General features: G+C 47.7%; 6 protein-coding genes and 1 non-coding gene across 7 annotated transcripts in view; 4 read left to right on the forward strand and 3 right to left on the reverse strand.

The window, feature by feature from the left end:
- Window positions 1-357, reverse strand: part of CNA05630 (GTPase, putative) — a 3,087-nt gene extending 2,730 nt beyond the window's left edge. The window contains exon 1 of the mRNA XM_566886.2: window positions 3-357. Coding sequence (XP_566886.1) covers window positions 3-249 — 247 coding nt within the window. The 5' untranslated portion in view covers window positions 250-357. The remainder of the gene's footprint in view (window positions 1-2) is intronic.
- Window positions 358-815: 458 nt separating this feature from the next.
- Window positions 816-905, forward strand: CNA05640. The gene has a single exon. It is a non-coding gene; the product is annotated as a tRNA-Ile (tRNA).
- A 203-nt stretch (window positions 906-1,108) lies between these two features.
- CNA05650 (endopeptidase, putative) lies at window positions 1,109-2,927 on the forward strand. The gene is made up of 6 exons (XM_566887.2): window positions 1,109-1,253; window positions 1,315-1,607; window positions 1,675-1,805; window positions 1,852-2,396; window positions 2,447-2,654; window positions 2,706-2,927. Exons 1-6 carry the CDS (start codon window positions 1,186-1,188, stop codon window positions 2,775-2,777), a joined length of 1,317 nt encoding a protein of 438 aa, XP_566887.1. The 5' UTR covers window positions 1,109-1,185; the 3' UTR covers window positions 2,778-2,927.
- A 457-nt stretch (window positions 2,928-3,384) lies between these two features.
- On the reverse strand, window positions 3,385-4,819 carry CNA05660 (vacuole fusion, non-autophagic-related protein, putative). The gene is made up of 5 exons (XM_024656313.1): window positions 4,613-4,819; window positions 4,467-4,516; window positions 4,244-4,322; window positions 4,025-4,159; window positions 3,385-3,766 (listed from the first exon to the last, which is right to left on the reverse strand). The coding sequence occupies exons 1-5, from the start codon at window positions 4,649-4,651 to the stop codon at window positions 3,698-3,700; spliced, it is 372 nt and encodes a 123-aa protein (XP_024511946.1). The 5' UTR covers window positions 4,652-4,819; the 3' UTR covers window positions 3,385-3,697.
- A 233-nt stretch (window positions 4,820-5,052) lies between these two features.
- Window positions 5,053-9,163, forward strand: CNA05670 (hypothetical protein). The gene is made up of 4 exons (XM_566889.2): window positions 5,053-5,272; window positions 5,324-6,685; window positions 6,732-8,815; window positions 8,876-9,163. Exons 2-3 carry the CDS (start codon window positions 5,330-5,332, stop codon window positions 8,640-8,642), a joined length of 3,267 nt encoding a protein of 1,088 aa, XP_566889.2. The 5' UTR covers window positions 5,053-5,272; window positions 5,324-5,329; the 3' UTR covers window positions 8,643-8,815; window positions 8,876-9,163.
- A 1,130-nt stretch (window positions 9,164-10,293) lies between these two features.
- On the forward strand, window positions 10,294-11,673 carry CNA05680 (actin monomer binding protein, putative). The gene is made up of 6 exons (XM_566890.2): window positions 10,294-10,372; window positions 10,568-10,665; window positions 10,753-10,816; window positions 10,880-10,956; window positions 11,081-11,131; window positions 11,349-11,673. Exons 1-6 carry the CDS (start codon window positions 10,360-10,362, stop codon window positions 11,427-11,429), a joined length of 384 nt encoding a protein of 127 aa, XP_566890.1. The 5' UTR covers window positions 10,294-10,359; the 3' UTR covers window positions 11,430-11,673.
- Window positions 11,587-12,815, reverse strand: CNA05690 (hypothetical protein). The gene is made up of 3 exons (XM_567241.2): window positions 12,511-12,815; window positions 12,265-12,455; window positions 11,587-12,164 (listed from the first exon to the last, which is right to left on the reverse strand). The coding sequence occupies exons 1-3, from the start codon at window positions 12,794-12,796 to the stop codon at window positions 11,751-11,753; spliced, it is 891 nt and encodes a 296-aa protein (XP_567241.1). The 5' UTR covers window positions 12,797-12,815; the 3' UTR covers window positions 11,587-11,750.
- Window positions 12,816-13,124: the final 309 nt, after the last annotated feature.

Genomic DNA, 13,124 nt, shown 5'->3' on the forward strand with positions numbered 1-13,124 from the left:
ACTGATTCGTCTCTCTGCATCGTCCTTTTTTCTCCTCATACCCCCTTTCCCTTTCTTTGATCCTTGGCGGTCTTCATCTTTAGGCCCATTGCCAGAAGTCTGTCGGGACCAATCTCGTACAGGAAGTCTAAAGCTGCCGGAGACATCAGTGAATGGCACCAGACTACTAGAGAACGGTCTGGCTGAAGAGACAGAATGTGGATATCGGAGCCCCCTGCAGCATCTACAGAATGTCAATGCCACGGGCATTGTAAGCGAAAAAGCGGACTGTACAAGCTGTCTCTTGCAGACAGAATCGATTTTTTTTTAGACGCAAAAAGGCGATTCAGCGATTGATATGGTTAAATTATCAACCGAGACTTTTTTAAAGGCGACGGATGCTATAATTAAGCTCACAACAGTCGAACAACGGCGTATTAAAATAAGTACAGAGTTATGTCAACAAATAAACCAGGAAGCAATTGAAATGAATTAAATTGAAAAAATTAGCACAGAGGAAGCTAATTTTCTAACACAAGGTTCAAATCCATATAATTGTGCTGCAACATGCGTAAAAATACTCCTTAATTATTATTATTCTATTATGTAGACAAATAATAGGGGTTAATAATTTGAGGCGACTTTCGTGGTTCTCACTGTTTCTCCATTTCGCTTTCAAAAAGTTCACATAGTATATTGATCACTTTTCTTAACAGACCGATATACTCGGGGCCATAATATAACCCTCCTACAGTATTTAGAGACAGTTGGCGGCAGAAATGCTCACAGAGGATTGAATGCCTAATAATCATACACAAAAGAGTGTGTACTGTTGATTCCCGTTAACTCAGTGGTCAGAGTAGTGTGCTTATGAGGATACAGTTTTATTTTCACACCGGTCGTGGGTTCAACTCCCACACGGGAAATTTCTTTTTGCGCCACATCACATTTCAGATCTCCTTGGACAACGACTGTCCGCTCGGCAGCTGACGTCACTTTCCGCTTCCGGCGATATCGCGTCGCAGATCGCAGTACGGTCGGTCGTTCGGGGACGTCTCCGCTGTGCCACCCAGCGATCCACCCGTTCTGCGTCGGATCTAGTTAAGTCCATTCTCTCACGCTCGTTCAGCTATTCCGTCTTTCATATCTCCTTCTATTCCTTTTACTTTCATCCTAGTCTTCACCTATACTCTACGACTAATCATTATGAAGACATCGGCCATCCTTATCGCTGCTTTATCTGCCGCCGCCTCGGTCGAGGCCGGCATCCACAGGTATGTGCATCTACGTCAGCGTTGCCACCTGCACACAAACTGATCTGCTTGTCATCAACAGAATGAAACTGGAGAAGCAGACTCCGTCCTCGACTTCTCTCACTGGTACCTTTCCTCCTTCTCCAGAGCTAGAGGCGAAATGGCTCGCATCCAAATACCTCGGCCAGGAGTACACGGACCAGATGCCTCTCGGGGGTTTCGGCGGTGCTGGCAAGAAATTCAAATCTGGAAATAAGCATACCGAGCATCCCGAACAGAATGATGAAGAGAGGTATTGGGCTCAAATGGTCGACCAGTCGGCTCATAGTCAGATGATTGACGTGTTAAAGGGTGGGCACGGTGTTCCCTTGTCCAGTGAGTTTCTATTCTCAAAACGAACACATCGTGGGACTTTGTCGCTTACAGGTATCACCACTTGTAGACTACATGAACGCCCAGTACTTCGCCACCATGGAAATAGGTACACCCTTCCAGACCTTTAAAGTTATCCTTGACACTGGTTCGTCTAATCTTTGGGTGCCAAGTGTTAAATGCACCAGTATCGCCTGCTTCGTAAGTGGCGCCTTCCCAGTGAATTCTTTTTAACAATCATATGTAGCTTCATAGCAAGTACGACAGTTCTCAGTCTTCGACATACAAGGCCAATGGCTCTGATTTCGAGATTCACTACGGCTCTGGCTCTCTTGAGGGCTTTATCTCTCAGGATACTGTTTCCATTGGCGACCTTGTCGTCAAGAAGCAGGATTTTGCTGAGGCTACTAAGGAGCCGGGGCTTGCTTTTGCCTTTGGCAAATTTGATGGTATCCTTGGTTTAGGGTACGACACTATTTCTGTTAACCACATTGTGCCCCCCTTCTACAATATGCTTAACCAGCATCTTCTGGACGAGCCTGTCTTTTCCTTCCGCCTTGGCTCCTCTGATGAGGACGGTGGTGAAGCTATCTTCGGCGGTATTGACGATTCTGCCTATTCTGGCGAGTTACAATACGTGCCTGTGAGACGAAAGGGGTACTGGGAAGTTGAACTTGAAAGCATTAGCTTTGGTGACGAGGAACTTGAGCTGGAGAACACTGGTGCTGCCATCGATACTGGAACTTCTCTAATTGTGATGCCGACCGATGTCGCTGAATTGCTCAACAAGGAGTGAGTCGTTTTACGTCTATATCCTGAGGCGTGCTGACTTAAATCTGGAGGATCGGTGCCGAGAAATCTTGGAATGGGCAATACACTGTTGACTGCAGTACCGTTTCTTCGCTCCCTGTGCTCGCCTTCACTTTCGGGGGTAAGGACTATAAGCTCACTGGCGACGACTACATCCTCAATGCCGGCGGTACCTGTATCTCTTCTTTCACTGGAATGGATATCCCCGCTCCTATTGGCCCTCTTTGGATTGTTGGTGATGTGGGTTAATACGTCGCACGCCTATATATTAAAGCTGACACCATTTAACAGGTGTTCCTGCGCAAGTATTACACTGTATATGATCTTGGTAAGAACGCCGTGGGCTTTGCCAAGTCAAAGTAGAATCAGGGCAGTTCTAGAAAAGAAAGACGATTGGTCATGGATCGCCTATAGGTGGTTTCTAGATCCAATAGCAGACATTAGTCTAGAATTGAGTAATCGGTAGTAAAGATAAAGAGCAAGTACGCATGTACATTTGAATGATTCGGATCTGAGGTACACCGTTTTGCATCTCGCAATTGCCTCCACGGTTAGAGAGCAGAGACAGCTAAGCATGACTTAAGAAGCTCGACATCGCTGAGACATAGATAGTACAAGCTTAAGTATTGATCACCTTCATTCTTTGTCAACGTTACGTTGATTTGCTACTTAGACGCAGAAGGATCACTTACGTATCAAGCTTCTATACGTCTCTATAAAAGGTTGGTCATCACCATAATTGTATAACCCGGAGGGATTACTTAGTATCATTTATTGGGATAAAAGTTGAGCTGTGCAGGCGGAAAAACCGGACGGCATGGATCTATCAACAGCAACAACGATGACCATTGGCATCATCCCTCATTGTTGTGCATTAAAAGTTGAGGCCAAGGTTTATTTAAAACCTCAAACCTTTCTTTTTGTTAACTGCACAGGGTTTGTGGAGAGGCGAAGGGGGGAAAAGGAACTCGTGCGATTACATGCAAATTCATCTACAGTTGGTGTAGTACTTGCTCATCTTCCAATTAATGCGTGACATTTTGACCTCAATTCTGTTATTACTCGCATCCCAAAAACGCCGGATCCCAAATGATCTCAATGATATTACCCCAAGTGAGAGCCCCTCTTCAAATCAAAGCCCTCCACAACCCTTCCTGACCCCCAACTCCCATCCGGTACTTACTTCCCTTAAAGGAGATGTCCCAGTTACCAGTAATAGTGTCACATGCATTGCCAAAGGAAAAAATTGAGAGCATCACGCAGTAATAGAAGAAGATATTTATTTATTCGTAAACAGCTTTGAGGATGAAGTTGGTCACTATTGCAGCGAGAAGAGCGACACATAGAATGGTCTGTGATTGCGCAAGCGTGGAAGGGGCATGGAGTTAGCGTCTGTCTTGCTTAGGTTTCTGATATCTCTGTTGACCCCTTCCAGCTCTGGACGCGGGCGATTTCCCCACAGCCAGGATGTCCTTCCTGACACCTTTCCAGCTCAATCTTCTCGGCAATATCAATTACAATCTTTTCACTGCTCATTGAAAACCCTCGCCGGCCTCCAAAGGACGGTAACAAATGACAAAAAGGACTTCAGTAAAAGAAGATGAACTCACGGGACCCAAGCGGTCATCATAAGGAGCCCCAGTCCTTAGTCTTATAGCCCTTGCACGCATTTGATAGATGACCAGCGCGTAGAGCATGACGCCCATTGCGATGATGGTATACATTGCGGCGGATATCTTGCCCACCTACATATGAGAAGAGGAAGAAAGGTTAGCTAGTGATCTAGTGATACTGGCAGCACCTCGAGATGCAAGGAAAAAAGAACGGACCTTATCGCCAAAATTTAAGAGGCCGACCGCCAGACCACCAAGGACGACGGCAAAATGAAGCCATGACAGAAATGTACGTCTGTTTTCGGTCGTGTTTTCGTCCACAATATTACCGAATTGAAGTTTAAATTAAAGCCAGGTCAATGGAGGAATGATTGAATTAGAGGTGGATAGTTGCGAGGTGATAAGCCACATCCGCAAATGACAGGGAGGATCGACTTACTCATTGGCGAAGAATACCTTGGGCTCTACTCTGACGGGGAGGGCAATCCTCTATTGTCACAAGTTACAATGATCTTAGTCAGCGAACGGATGGTATACGGAAAGGGGCGTCTTATTCTTGTTTCTGTCGGTGGATATGAGACATACTTTTTTGGCCGTTCTTTGGAGAAGTGGTTGTGTAGACATTTCTTGAATCACAGACTGGCTGTGCTCTTCTAAGCCTTAATATGATCCGAAACGGATTGGATGGTGGTATGTTTTTGAGAGAACGAGGTATTGGTGGGTGTATAATTGACTAGGGAGGGCAAGGATATAGAATACAGCTATTGTTGCTTACAATATATGAGTTCCCAAAATGACAACCAGCGACGATCCGTACATGCAGCGAAGAAGCGCACGTGCGTCATTGGCGGGACGAGGCTGGAAGTGACTTGCGCGACGGTCCTCGCCGTAAGTTGTTTCTTTCGCGTGGCAATCGCGTGCCTCAAGATCGGACACTTCCGCCCCGGGCGGATGTGGCGCTGCATGATCGCACGACGTTCGTTTTTATTACGGAATCACAGACGACGGTCACTGGAATTGTCTTCTTCTGTCGGCCCGCCACGTTTCACCCACCTGTTCAAGCACGGCGCATCACCCCGCTTTACCTGTCAGCACGACCGGAGTATCAGCCCAGGTATCCCGTCACAGTCTTTACCGGGGACTGCTTGCTGCGGAGAACGGTGCCGGTCACGAGTCGCCAGCTACCACGACGCTCGAGTTGAACTCACGCTAAACATCGCCGGACGTGGACCCCAAACACAACCCGCAAGTCCCTTCCAAGCCCCCTGGTGCCAGAGCCTCACTAAGCGTCTACAGTGTGCCATGACTTCTCGCAGAACTCCCCACCGCTTGGCTCACCCTTTCCCGGCCCCTCCCTCCACTCAGCCCGTCCTGTTCTCCCATTCTACGTTTACTTTCATCGCCTCTTGGCAGGGGCAGCTCTTGGTCTGCACCGCCGTCCTCTTCCTCGGAGCGATATACTTCTTCGTACGCCGTCCTGTGGAGGACTGGCGGACTCGAAGACGAGAGCGGTTAGCCAGAGCAAGGGAGAAAGAGTTAATGGCGATGGAAAACAATGCCGATGATAAGGCTGCTTCCAGTCATTCGACAATCGAGGATAGAAAGGAGGAGGTCAAGATGAATGCAAAGGAGCGAGGGAGGGAAAGGCGGAAAGAAGTGAAGAAGTATAAGAGTGTCTTGCTTAAGGCGGATTCTAACATATTAACTTCTGCTGAATCATCTCCTGCATTGCCGCCAACTTCTTTCTCGGTGTCGTCTCATGATCCATCCAGCAGAGCTCTTTGTTCGGTTCCTCCATCCTCTCTCAATGACCAAGGGTCATCCAGACAGGCAGAGCCCCGAACACCATCGAGAGCGCTCCCATCACCGCCTACACTCGTTCCCCCCAAATCCCCCAATTTAGATCTTGAATCCCAGAATGCCGCCAGCTTGAAAGAGAACAGGAATGTATACGGTGATTCCGATGCATCCAGAGAACCTGTATCCGACAGAGACCAAAAGCAAGGCGAGATCGGAATTGTGCCCAAGCCATCTCAAAACGACCTTCTTTCAAAACCCGTTCCAAGCTCGAAGTCAGAATCTAGTTCGAGTCCAAGGTCTAGATCACAAGAACGGGTAGAAATCGCAGAACCCTCTTCCCATCATCTCGAGCCAGCAGACTCTCACGAACGAAAAGATGCCAAGGCCAAATCGCACGGGTTTTCAATTTTCCCTGAGGAAGGTTATCTCCCTGTTCCAGTAGGCCATGCAGGCGGGAAAAAGAAGAAAAAGAAGGGAAAGAGCAGTGTGGCGGTGTCAGCTACTGAGAAGAATAGGAAAGAAGCACAGAATTTGACACCCCCCTCAGTTACCGGCCCGGCATCTCAGTCTCTTGACTCTGAGATGGAATCATCTGCTTGTCCTCAAGAAATTGAGTCTCCTGCATTGGCGCTCGATTACAATTCCAATTCTTCCGAGGCCGATATCGCCCAACCGGCATTAACTGCCAGAGATGCTTTGGTTGAGTCTTTGCGGACAGAGTTAGGCGTATCGAAAGCAGAACAAGCTAAAGCGATGGATGAATTGATCAGGGCGAGAAGTAATGAGGAGAGGATGAAGGGGGAGATGGAAAAGGTCAGGAGGGGAGCAAAGGAAATCAAGAGAAATGATAAGGACGATGTAAGTCTATCCGTCTTCTTGTGGACCGATGCTGAAAACCTCTTAGCTGCAACAGCGCTACAACAACCTTTCAAAGATGTATGCCGCCGCTTTGAACCGCCTCTCACATCTCGAGTCTCTCGTCCTCGAATCCGGCAACTGTCTTCCTCCCGCATCACCTCTACCGCTTCAAATGCCAGGCTCTCCCGTTGTCTCCGTACCGGGATCCCCTTACGCAGCTTCACCTGGCGGACAAGCGAGGGCCTTCTCATTGGGTTCTGGGATGTACGTCGGTTATCCAAGTCCGGGTTTGTATCCTTCACCAATGCTTCACCATGTCCACCAATCACACCCTCATGCCCATCCGCACGTCCATTCCTACCTCCCAAACGGCTCCCCTGCACCATTCCGTCGTGCGAGCTCCGGAATGGTCCCACTTTCCATGTCTGGTACAGGTAACAATCCCTTCTTTTTGAATAACTCCCAAGTCCGACGCCATTGTCAGGCTCCCGGATCAAGCACAGTAACAGGTGCAGGATTGGGATTAGGTGAAGAAGTTTCATTGGCAGGGCCGTTGACACCCGGCATTGGCGGGTTCGAAATGGATATGGGAGTTGGGATTATGCCCCTCGGTCAGGCTTCACAGACTTCAGTTTCGGCTTTGTCCCATCCTTCTTCCAAGGCTTCCAATTCTGATAATACCTCTACTGTCTCTAACGGCATCACTGATGAGGATCCTTTGTCTTTATCCAATACCTCCAATGGTGCTGATGTGATGGGCGGAGGAACTGCCTCAGCGGGTGTCATAAACGCACCGGTAGTACCCTCCCCGAGCTTGGGAAAACTTAGTCCGGAAGGGAAGCTGGCAGAAAGAAGGAGGTTGAGCGTGGAAAGTACGGTGTTGAAGCGCAAAGTTAGCCCGATTCCCCCCCCGAGCGCGCCGAGTATCGCTCGTGTCAATGGCAGCTCGAATGGGAATGATGATGTCATCGTCGAAGAGGAAGATGGGAATAATGTTGAAGAAGGGGAGCAGGTGAATTCTACAGAGCATACTGTGGAACATCAGAACCGTGAGGAGGATGGGGAGAAAGTTGATGTTGGGCGAGAAGATGAACCAGGCGCCCGCCCCCAGCCTGCGCCCGAGCCAAATGTGGAGAACACTCTGAGCGTCCAAAATCAGCAAGACTCAGCAAATGGTAATGAAATCGATGCCGGAGTTAAGGAAGAACAGGAACACTCTTCTCCAGCTTCCAATCCTTTTTCACTCTCTTCCATAAACTCAAGCTTTAATTCCACTTCCAACTCTACTTCAGCATCCCAGTTTGACACACCCGTCACCGATACAGATCTGTTACCTCGCTTATCAGCAGTCACCAATGATCGACAACCCATTTCGGATTCCCCTCATCATTTCGAACCCCCAATAAACGACGGGTCTGGCGGCACTACCAACATCAACGGTGATCCCATTCCAACAGCTGGCACAAGGGACGTCTCTACAGCCACTTCGTCTTCCCCCTCCCAGATACAGGAAGACAAACATGAAGTTTCCATCGAACCCATTTTTGCGAGCCTTGCCCATACACCTGCACAAGTGGAAGAGATGCGACGACAGCGAGAAGAAGCGTTCCATGAGCACGAGCGAAGAGAGTACGAGAAACATCAGAAAGAGAGACTCAGGTTGCAAAGCGCTGCTGCGATCCATCATCTGGGAATGGGTATAGGATCACCGATGGGTTCACCGTCGCCTATGCTGATGCGGGGGATGGGAGCGGGCACGGTATCGCCTGTTGGGGGGATGGGCGTTACATCTCCGATGGAGATGATGTCGCCTATGGCTTCAGGCCATGCAATGGGGCTATTGAATTCACCAGTGATATTTCAGGGTCATGTGCAGAATCATGGACTTGGGCTTGGGACTGTAAATGGAGAACGGCAAGGGCAGATGTCACCCTCTACTCCTGTACGAGGTGCATAAGGAAGAAAATCATCCTAACTCCAGGGACAAGCTCTTGTGGATAGAGAGGGAAATTGGGGCGAAATGGGTAGCGTTGGCGGATGATCGGATTGATTAAGGAGTGGGAAAAAAGGGGCTACAGACAGACGTGGAAGAGCTGCAAAGAAAAAATCCTGTCATTCGTGCTTTTCATTGTGGGTATAATATCTGTCTACGACAAGCTCGTGTGATGTGACGCTGACGCTCGCGGGCAGTAATCAACAAAAATAAACTGAAAACGGACTTTATATACATCATTGATCCTCAAGCGGCATCCGCTATACAGTAGTCTAATTCTTCAAATATTATTATTGTTATCTTTTTGTTAGTGTTTCTTTTTTTCACGTATTTTTATGGCCGCAGTAACGTTGAAAGATGAAGATTGTGAAGGCAACAGGGCTGTGGCAGGTAAACAGCGGGAATAGTGAAAGTACGACGGGGATGAAAAAATACGGACTCATGTCTTATGTCTTTGCGTTTAGTTTCATGCATTATTCACTGAGCATTTGCGTGAGTCTTCCCTAGATACCTCTCAAGCATTTTTTGTTGGCTATCATGGCTCGCCTATGTTTGATTGACAAAAATATGGTAATGAGTGCAGTTCTTCTGGGGAAGTTACAAGGATAACGTAAAGTGCCATTAGAACTGTAAACGGGAAACGAGTTTGCTGCTGAAATTTGCACACTTCCGTCGTTAAAGTAAGTGTCGAAAGAAAGGTTAAGAGGTTTCCCTCGAGTCTCGAATTCAAAAGCCAGACCTGTCTATATGTCCAGCTCAAGCAAGCTAACGAAGGTTGAAGTGAAGCCGAATGAGCTCCCAACAATATAGTAATGACACGCCAGGCGATGCCAGTTCTTCCTAAGAAGCAACAACTGCTGTTTGTCTGCTGGCTAAGTCGGACGTCTGCACCACCAATTTTTTAAGGGGCTTCGTTCTGTTGTCTGCTCCTCTCCTAACCGCGAGGCAGTCATGTGGCTTGGATCTCCCCGCTCACCAAGATTCCCGATCTGGTTCTGTTTGGTTCATGCGTCGGTCCAGGCGGGCAACGTTTGCGGTTTCTTTCAGGACAAGTAGCGCTGGGCAATGCATTTTATCTACTTGAAAAGAAGCTACTCTTTTGATACCTTTTCTAATTTTACGAACTGACTCATCTTTCCCATGTTTTCCCTTCATTTTCCACTCGGTTTCTCCCTTTACCTCTTCTGCACGTCCTCTCCTCCTCTCCTCCTCGCTCATCCTCTGATCTCCTATTATATACAATATATTATATTATTGATGCCGTCAGTTTAACTCGAGGAAAGAGAAAAAGCCGGCGTCGAATTTGCCCGTGAAATACAGACAGAAGCGTGCAAGAATTAATGCAGAGTAGGATAGTCAAGTTGTTTCACCTAATGGCTATGTATAAACGAAAATGAGGATTCTTCTTGTACCTGCAGTTCGTTGTATCGGATAATAAAAGAAGCCACGGCAGGCCCGGGAGATGAATAAAAAAATGATGTCGTTCCCATGCATACGTAATTCTAGGTATAATAATGGGTGTTTCCCACGGTTTTCATTCCCTCAGTCGTCATCCCGTCCCGGACTATTGATGGATGCGCCGTCCCGTCGGTCTCGATCTCAGCACCCTTATTCTCTATTTTAACTTTGCACTTTCCACCCATACCCATCTCCACATTCGACACGACTACCTCGCAATAACATGTCCTGGCAAGGTACGTCCGTCTTCCTTCTTCCTCACTCTCATCATGACCCGAAAGTCCGAGCGAGAGCTGGGAGCTCGCGGGTTCTGTAGTGCGAACGGCACCGGTATGAGAGTTGCGACTTGAGTAAACAAGCAGAACACCGCGAATGAGACATAAGAACCCGTGGAAGGCAGAAGTACTGACATGTCTCTTTTTCCTTCACAGCGTACGTTGACGACCATCTCGTGGCCACCGGAAAAGTCAAGAAAGCCGCCATCCTGGGTAAACAGGGTGGTGTTTGGGCCGCAAGCGCTGGCTATAACGTGAGTGATTCACTCACTATTGTATTACTACCACGGAATCCACAGACTTTTTGGCTGATTGGATCGACTTGACTTGTTGTTTTATAGCTCTCCCAGCAAGAACAGAACGCCGTCACCCAGACATATTTTCAGCAACCCGACAGTGTCCGAGGTAAGTTCCATATCCCTTTTTCTATTGTTCCAGGTGTCTCAGTGCTCATACGTCCTCTCATAGCCAACGGCATCACCCTTAACGGGTTTAAGTTTATGTGTATTCAGGCAACTCCTGAGGAAGTTATCGGTCGTAAAGGTGTAAGTCTCTGCTCAACTCTTCATCTGCAGTTTTTGTGTCGTCACATTCGTCAGGGCGAAGTTGTGGAGAAGACAAGAGAATATGGAATGCAAAATAAGATACGCTGATCACCATATGATACAGGAACGAGGGGTTTTCGTGATCCCTACCAATCAGGCTATCCTTGTCGCTGAGGTATGTTTAATATCTCGTTCATTTTCTACTTGCTACTGTGCGAATCAAAGTATCTGAAGCTGACTATGGACAATCTCTTGTCTCTCACCTTCCCTACCAATACAACCTTATAATTTCAATTATATCATCGGCGGATATTAATTTCCGTCTTGCGTTCACCCACATTGGTAACAAAAAAATTGCAACACTTCATACTTCAATCAATGATTGAAAACAGTACGACGCTCCGACCTCCGCGGGCGAGGCCAATGTCGTGGTTGCCAAACTTGCCGACTGGCTCAAGAGCGCGAGCTACTAAAGATCTGTTCATATGAGATAGTAGGGAATGAGCCTCAATGCAATAAACAGGAAGTAAATATTGGAGGAGGATTTCTCTCTTCATACAAGGTGATGAAAATCAAATGGTGATGTGTTCACTTTTTGGTGCCTTAGAGCTTGATCCTCCGTTGCAATTTGTAGCATCCTGGAAAGTGACAACTCGCCTTACAACTCACACTCACTCGCGGTTGAAGTTTGGTATGTTATATTACAATACATTTACCCTGCGTGGAAACCCAGACGCCGCCCAAGCACAGCTCTTCTCACTGAACACCATCTCAATCAGCCTTATATCGTAACTTCAGTTCTTTTGTTTCTTTCCCTTATGTCCATCTCCCTCCTCTTTTTGCTTCAGCCGCTTAAACAGCTCTCTTTTCATCTTCCTATTCATCCCCTCCATTCCTTTTCCAGTCTTAAGATCTATCTCCCCCTTTGTTAGCCTTTCTTCGACTTCGGCTTGAACCCGTGCTTGTTTACGGATTTTGCGGGTGGTATCATTGATCGCCCTTTTAGACAGTTTCTTCTTCTCCTCCACTTTTCTGTCTTCTTTGATTTCGGTGGTGGCGGTGGTGGTGGGCCTAGCTTTGTTGGACTTGAGAGCAGGGGCAGGGGCGGAGGGGACGAGGGACTTCGCGATCTTGCGCGGATCGTCAGTTTCGCGAGGAGGATTGGCCGACAGGTGGGATGAATATCGTTTAGCAGCTCGTTTATGGGCCTGTCGTCAATAGCGAACGATTAACGCAAAGATGGCTGTCAGTATATGCCAGTTCCACAGCACCCATTAGAAAGAGGGGAGAATGGCGAACAAGACTTACACCGGAATCGAGGTGAACTTTCACCATATGTTCATTCTTGAGTATCTTCCCTGGACAGAGAATGCATAAGCTGATCTTTGGCCCAGTCCCAGCTCCAATCTCAGCCTCAGCCTCAGAGCCTGAGTCAGTAGGGATGGAGATGGGAGTGTAGATGGGGATTGTGAGCGCTTCTGAGGGTGTCATGGGGATCGCTATATGGAGGGGTAAATCGATGCGATCGGGAAGGGAAATGAAACTGTGACTTACGTCCATTTTCATCTTCGTCTTCATCACTTCCGTTTTCCTCTTCCTCCTCTGCCTCTTCTTCCTCATAATCACTCCCACTCGTTTCCCCCGCAGTCTCTTCCCCAGTCTCTTCTTCATCGTCCTCCGATTCCTCCTCAGAATCATCGCTCTCTGAATCCATCTCATCCTCACTATCTCCTACCTCATCCCCCATTGCTCGCATCTTGGCTTTCAGCTCGGTGATACCAGCTTCGTCCTCGCGCTGGCGCTTCTTGAGGCGTTTTTCTGTGAGTTTGTACAGAGGCATTTTTTGAATCTAGAAGAGAGGTGACACGTACATGTTTTTTATGATTTGTGGAAATTTCATGTGCAAGGGTGGAGGTTAAATGTCGGACATCGCCGAAAGTGTACCGGTAATTAACACTCTGTCTGGTACAATCAACATACATCATTCATGTCAATCATCCCGGCTTCTTGCTCAATCGCCGCCCACTCCGTCCATCGCTACGAGTACTTCACTTTATTCACTCCGTTATCTGCTTCGAATATGTCGTCGTTCTCTTTTTACTGCTAACAGCCACAGTATCGCCAATACTGTTATGAGGTGTCCATAAATGCATAAAGAAAAGAAAGAA

Source organism: Cryptococcus neoformans, chromosome 1, assembly GCF_000091045.1.
Source record: "Cryptococcus neoformans var. neoformans JEC21 chromosome 1, complete sequence".
Taxonomy (NCBI): domain Eukaryota; kingdom Fungi; phylum Basidiomycota; class Tremellomycetes; order Tremellales; family Cryptococcaceae; genus Cryptococcus; species Cryptococcus deneoformans.

Excerpts from the sequence above, each read along its gene's own strand:
- CNA05650 (XM_566887.2), top strand. The coding sequence starts at position 1,186 with ATGAAGACATCGGCCATCCTTATCGCTGCTTTATCTGCCGCCGCCTCG. Across the intron at positions 1,608-1,674 it reads GCACGGTGTTCCCTTGTCCA|ACTACATGAACGCCCAGTAC; the intron begins GTGAGTTTCTAT and ends CACCACTTGTAG. Across the intron at positions 2,655-2,705 it reads CTCTTTGGATTGTTGGTGAT|GTGTTCCTGCGCAAGTATTA; the intron begins GTGGGTTAATAC and ends ACCATTTAACAG.
- CNA05660 (XM_024656313.1), bottom strand. The coding sequence starts at position 4,651 with ATGTCTACACAACCACTTCTCCAAAGAACGGCCAAAAAA. Across the intron at positions 4,517-4,612 it reads TCCAAAGAACGGCCAAAAAA|AGGATTGCCCTCCCCGTCAG; the intron begins GTATGTCTCATA and ends TTGTGACAATAG. Across the intron at positions 4,323-4,466 it reads AAGGTATTCTTCGCCAATGA|ACGTACATTTCTGTCATGGC; the intron begins GTAAGTCGATCC and ends GACCGAAAACAG.
- CNA05680 (XM_566890.2), top strand. Across the intron at positions 10,817-10,879 it reads GCAACCCGACAGTGTCCGAG|CCAACGGCATCACCCTTAAC; the intron begins GTAAGTTCCATA and ends GTCCTCTCATAG. Across the intron at positions 11,132-11,348 it reads AGGCTATCCTTGTCGCTGAG|TACGACGCTCCGACCTCCGC; the intron begins GTATGTTTAATA and ends GATTGAAAACAG.
- CNA05690 (XM_567241.2), bottom strand. The coding sequence starts at position 12,796 with ATGCCTCTGTACAAACTCACAGAAAAACGCCTCAAGAAGCGCCAGCGC. Across the intron at positions 12,456-12,510 it reads AGACGAAGATGAAAATGGAC|CGATCCCCATGACACCCTCA; the intron begins GTAAGTCACAGT and ends CCCTCCATATAG. Across the intron at positions 12,165-12,264 it reads AAGTTCACCTCGATTCCGGT|GCCCATAAACGAGCTGCTAA; the intron begins GTAAGTCTTGTT and ends TATTGACGACAG.
- CNA05670 (XM_566889.2), top strand. The coding sequence starts at position 5,330 with ATGACTTCTCGCAGAACTCCCCACCGCTTGGCTCACCCTTTCCCGGCC. Across the intron at positions 6,686-6,731 it reads AGAGAAATGATAAGGACGAT|CTGCAACAGCGCTACAACAA; the intron begins GTAAGTCTATCC and ends AAAACCTCTTAG.